The sequence below is a fragment of the Pempheris klunzingeri genome, chromosome 19 (genome assembly GCF_042242105.1).
Source record: "Pempheris klunzingeri isolate RE-2024b chromosome 19, fPemKlu1.hap1, whole genome shotgun sequence".
NCBI classification, from domain to species: Eukaryota; Metazoa; Chordata; class Actinopteri; order Acropomatiformes; family Pempheridae; genus Pempheris; species Pempheris klunzingeri.
In genome coordinates this window covers 2,310,806-2,316,805 of record NC_092030.1, presented here as the reverse complement: position 1 = coordinate 2,316,805, position 6,000 = coordinate 2,310,806, and the positions used below count along the sequence as shown (strand labels likewise).

At 41.6% G+C, this 6,000-nt stretch overlaps 1 protein-coding gene across 1 annotated transcript in view; it reads right to left on the bottom strand.

The window, feature by feature from the left end:
- Positions 1-321: 321 nt before the first annotated feature.
- LOC139218997 (matrix metalloproteinase-17-like) overlaps positions 322-6,000 on the bottom strand; it is a 72,193-nt gene continuing 66,514 nt past the window's right edge. The window contains exon 10 of the mRNA XM_070850761.1: positions 322-647. Coding sequence (XP_070706862.1) covers positions 322-647 — 326 coding nt within the window. The remainder of the gene's footprint in view (positions 648-6,000) is intronic.

Below are 6,000 nucleotides of genomic sequence, written 5' to 3'. Positions count from 1 at the left end.
CTTGATGACTACATTTACTCTAGTATGATAATGTAATAATGTCTGTCTGTCTGTCTGTCTGTCTGTCTGTCTGTCTGTATGCATGTGTGTATGCATGTACTATGTATGTATGTATGTATGTACTACCCAAACTGCAAGGCGCTTCAGAGGACCATCAAATGACGTGAAATAAATAACAGCAAAATAATAGCAAAAACATACCAATTCATATTTATATGAACAAATTTTCCCTTTTTTCATTTAGTCTGCGTGTCCACTGGCCCTCCACCAAAGAGTCTCTTCTCTGCACCCAGCTTGAGAGCGTTGTCCCGTGCTTTGGCATCATAGCAGTTCAGAGCGGAGGGCCAGCGAGAGCGTCCAGAGAGGTGGCAGCAGCCACAGGGGGGACGGGGAGGGGCGGGCACCTAAAGGCGAGGCGGTGTCAGAGGTGCAGGAGCACACCTCGTATCCATTCTCTGCGTGGTCGGGGTGATGGTGCACGTTGCCTCTCGTCTCCGTGCTTTTGGGCTCTGTGTCGGGAGAGTCTGACTGCATCTCGGTGCACAGAAGCCAGTCTTTAGCGATGAGGCGGGGGTATCCTGCCTCCGCCTCCATGTCACTGCCCGGCACCCTCCAGTACTCCTTCCCCTTGAAGAAATAGGATGAACCTTTGGAAAGAGAGGACACAGGTTTGGTATCAGTGTATGTAACATAGAACAGAACAAACTTCCCTTAAAGTCTCTTTCAGACCCCCATTATTTTGCAATAATGGATTTCAGAAAGGGCCTTAAGGGGCCAGATTAAAATGCAACAAGGATGCAAATCAAGTAGTAGGATGCAGCAAAATAAATACATTAGCAGGATTATCGAGAAACAACTAACAATATAGATGTTCTTTCGCCGCTTCCTCTAACTTATTTTTGCTTCCCCTCCAGCTTTGTTCTCATTCTCAGCATACATCTTATCCATCTCTTAAATCTGTGATTCCTCACTCACTGTTCACCATCAGTTGTCACCACATTTTCATAATGTCTCTCTCCTCTCCCCCTCCTCCCTCTATCTCACTGTTTTCTCTTTATCCCCGGCTCGTAGATGCAGCCTAAAAGCTTTGAAGTGGCCTCAGTCCCCTGGTCTAAAGGTGTGCATACATGTGAATTTGTGCGTTCTTGTATATACATACATACATGCATTTCTATGTGTCTTTGCCTGGTATTGGGCATTTTGCTGGGACTGCATCCTCTTCTACGTTTGGCTTGCTCCCACACACACACACACACACACACACACACACATCAAAGAGCTTGGAGCAGGACCTCTGAAGCTGGCGAAAGCTCAGACACAACACAGACCTCTAAGCACCTGACAGGGAAGAGAGCTTCTACACATTGAGCTGCGAGCTGCTGCAGGAGAGACAGGTGATGCTGTTTGCTCCCGCTGAGCGTGGCCTGAAATAAGGACTCAGTACATCCTGCTAATTAGTTGTTTTGCTGCCAGTTCTGAACATCTACAAGTGCTTTATCAAAGCCTAATCTGTACAGCCAACTGGTGGAGGAATTTGCTCGGTAAAGGCTGCCAAAACAACACAAGATTAAGCAAACATTATTAATCCTTTTGGGAAGGTAATACATCCTCAGCATTTGACCTATTGTAATTGCTTAGGAACAGCAGGCAACCTTTCCTCAGTACCTGGGGAACAACTCTAGATGAGGCCCTTCTGTATTCAAAGGAAATGTCAGGACTGAGCCGGTATAATCATTTTGAGCTGTCATTTTCTTAGACAAAATTATTATCATATATAATAAAATCTCAAAAATTGTGCAGTCATAAAATGGAATTAATATGTTTCCACTTAACTCAGATTTATATCACACTTCTTATCTCCTTATACCCTTTTAGTCCCACGGCAAAGACTGATCTTTTGTCATTTCTCCATTTATGTGGCCCTCAAAGTCATTTCTAGCTTCAAACGTGGGTGACATTTTCTTCTTCAGGGTATGTGAAAACACGCATTTGCGTAAATTATTTGATGTGGATTATTTATTCAAGTTTGCCTTGAAACATTTTATCACAAAATGCAGTTATGAGAAGTCTGAAGGTGTCAAATATGACGGGAAAGTGAAATCTACAAGGTTTATCTTCAGCAAGTATGACTTTGCAAGAGCTTCATGACAGATAGATAAAACAAGCAAAAACAGACAAAGCACGACAACAAAATAACTCTTACTTTAACTTTTCAAAGCACATCTCGAATTTCTGAGTTCACAGGGTGTGCACATGTTGCTTGGATTTGCCAGAACAACACACACACACACATGGGCTGATCGAGCATAATGAGATCCACACAAACATCGACTGCTTCATGTGCAAATCTCACTCAAGCACTTTGCAATAAATGTAAATGTTTTGGCCCATTTAAAAAGGTCATTTCATACAAATCAATTTTCATAATATTTTGAAGCTGAATAGATTCTGAATAGATTTTTTTTTTCTTTATTCTCAAGGCAATGTCATATTCATTACTTTTAATATCATTCAGGATTTTCTTAACAGTTTCCTTATTGATTTATTTCATATTTTGTGACTCATTAAGTCTCAAGCTATTGTCCTCCACACGTCCCCATGCTGCACAGTGATTGAATCAAGTCATGAAACAGGCTCTCAAGTTTCCACCTATTCAGCCAGCGAGTCTCAGTCACAGCGAGATTATTAAAGAAATATTTAAAAAAATAAGCTGCTGGAGAAAACTGTAGATGCAACGTGGTCTGTCGAAATATATTTAAACGTTTCATGTGATCACGCTCTTTACATCCACCAACAGGGTGGATTCTAAACGGTCCTTTTTGATCACTTCTCTCCTTTTCTTAATTCCATTTTCAGTACACACTAATATTCCCTCCTCATCCTGTGCAATGTCATGCTAATGCAACACATAATTACACAGGGCCATCTTTGCACACACACACACACACACACACACATGTATATGTGTGGGTTTAATGGGCATTAGACATTTTACAGGAGGTAAAAGACCAGACTGTTTTACCGGCACAGATGCACATAGTCTGTAAAGATTACTGATGTGGCAGATGAAGAGGCGTGACATGCTCCAGTAATGATCACATTACCTCCTGGAAAGCCAGCCACGTTGACAGAACGACGAGGGGGGAAAGGGGGGAGGTTAGGACAAGGTTTAAAAGCAAGGTGAAGGAGACAGATAGGAGGGGAGGAATACATGCATCAACACACACTAATTGAATAATATAACCTAAATTCACATTTGAACTGATGCATTTTGTTGGTGTATCATGGTTGGTGAGTATCACCTTGGGCTATCTCTAATGACTGATCCAATTTCTGTTGACAACTAGAATACTCAAATAGTCAGTCCGATAAATGCCTGATAGCGTTATTTGTACATGGATGATATTGATGAAATGATTATTTCAGACCTACTGTGAATGTACCTGCTATCTTGAGTGTTATATTGACATTCAGGAATATTCCATTAATGCTTCTCGTACTAGATGTAGCTGCTGCCTTCAAACTGCCCGAGTTTGTTCATTAGAATGATTCAACAAAAGGCAGGTGTCATCGCTCTGAGAGCTGATATAAATATCCTGCTAATCTGCTCTGTGTGTGTAGAAAGAAAGAAATCTGGATCTGGAACTGCACCGTGAATGTATTTCTTATGTCACACAGTGTCTAAGAAACCTGAACTAATATTTTTTCCTTTGACGTAGAACTTTTATGTTTCCTGCATAAACAAAGTCTTCCCTCTGACTAAACTGCTCAATCAAAGACTCTAATTGATGGATTTATTTATGCATGAAAAAGGTCATCAGTGATGGTTTTTCACTGTCACTTTCTGGGTCAGTGGTTGACCATGTGTCATAAAAACTATGAGCCAATGTGTGGCAGCTAACAGAGGACGATACTCTTGTTGTCCATCTGGCACCGACGCTTCTTCCTCGTTTCACAGACTAGAATGATATTCTGGAAACAGCTTAATTATACATGAGAAGGACCCAGAAGTCTTAGCTGTGGCCATTGAGAGCCACAGTCACACTCCCATACTGCAGGCCACAGTCTGCCAAGTCAAGTCAAGACAAACTTATTTATGTCACATTTCAGCCTCAATTTGCAAAAAAAAAGGGCAACATTCACACAAACAATGACACAAAATAAAAACCTAAAAGAAAAGGAGGTATTCTTTTGATTATTACTACTATTATTATTACTATTATTAAAAAGATCATAATGCATGAAAGCGCCATAAACTGATTTAGAATTTATTCTGGGAATAGTGAAGAGACCTTTACTTGATAATCTAAGGCACCTATCTGGTAGGTATTCAGCATCCAGGAAGGTACTAAGACATTCATAGATTTAAAAACAATAAAAAAAGAGCATTGCAGCGATCCAGACACATGCGCAACTGTCGACATACAACCGTTTGAGAATAGTCTGTAGCTCTCAAAAACAACTGGACAGAGGTGACTCTTTTCAGCAATGCTGTTATGATAGCATGTTTGAGACCTGCGGGGAAGATTTCAGAGAGTAGATATGCATTAACAAGCTCAAGGACATCATCTACCGTGCAGCTGAAAGCATTTATTGATTTTTATTTTAACAACTAAGTGGGCACTGGGTCAAGAGCACATGTTGAAGAAGTTAACTGCTGCACCACTTCTTGTAGTTCACTATGCTGAATAAGGTCAAGGTTGGACAGAGTGCTGGCACACAGCACTGAGTAAAAGAAGAGGAGTCACACCCACCAGAAAAGGAAGCCACAATATTATTCCTAATGTTGGTGGTTGGAGGCAAATTCACTCCATTTCTCTCACAAGTGGAGCTCAGCAGGTGTTGGTCTAAGAGGATTAACTGGTGTATAAATTGTAGTAGGAATGTTATAAGCAGCATTGTTGACACTGCTGCATCACAAGCGAACACAGCGCTGTAATAATGAGCCTTTAAAATAGAAAAATAGCAGCCGTGTAAGAGCTACTGTCTGTCTGTGACTGGCTGGCTGAGGGTCGCCACTTCCTGTGTCCATTGTTTCGAATGAAATGCCCTGTAGTGTTTCATACAGTCCAGCCAACATGCCATGCTTTGACCTAATGGATTATTACAGCCTTTGGTCCCCCTGCTGTGTTTGCAGACTCAAGCTGTATAAACACGGTATCTTAAACTTGTTGTAAAACTGTTTCAATAAAGTTATTAAACAGTCAGAAAATGACAGAAACTGGCATTTATTCTTGTCGTATCGTGTATTACTTTGATGGATATTAACAGATGGCAAAACCAGGCTAAACCTTTGCATGGATGTCTGTTTTTGAGCCATGAGAAATGCCAAAATGTGGCTTGCACCAGACTAGGTGAGGCTTGTTTTTGCCTAGCCGAATGCCTTTTGCTCTGCAGCTGTTGATCACTTGCGGGCGCTACAGGCCAGTTAGGATGAGTCAGGGGTCAGCAGTCAACAAAGATATTAACAGTCAATAAAAAACTTTCAAAAGTTGCAACTGCAAAGAGTAATTCGTCATACGAGCACAGACATGCACAGAAAATATTAGGCTGATCGGTCCAGTAGTTTTAGAGATTAGCCACGGACGGACGGACAGACAGACACACACACAACCACATACGTTATCCCCCTCAGGGTGATGAGTGGCAGAGATACTGAAAGTTTTATGACATTGAAAGATGCCAACTTTAAAGAGCTTCCAGAGAAAGAGAACAACAGAGTGACAGAGTCAGGTCGAGGATGGCCAGAGGTTTTCAGAGAGTCTGAGAACACTGTTACAGCTGGACAGAACAGTGGGAGACACAAAGGTCTGCGTCGGGTCTCGCTCTGTTGCATATCAGAACTAGTTAAGTCTGTGTGAGGACGGCACTCATGCATCAAAGTTTAACAAACTATCCAAGCTGAAAGAGGAGATGAGTACAGACAACTTGGGAGCCTGATGAATACCTTTTATTCTCAGCAAGGCTACTGGGGAGTGCATGCCAGATCTGAGGCCGAAA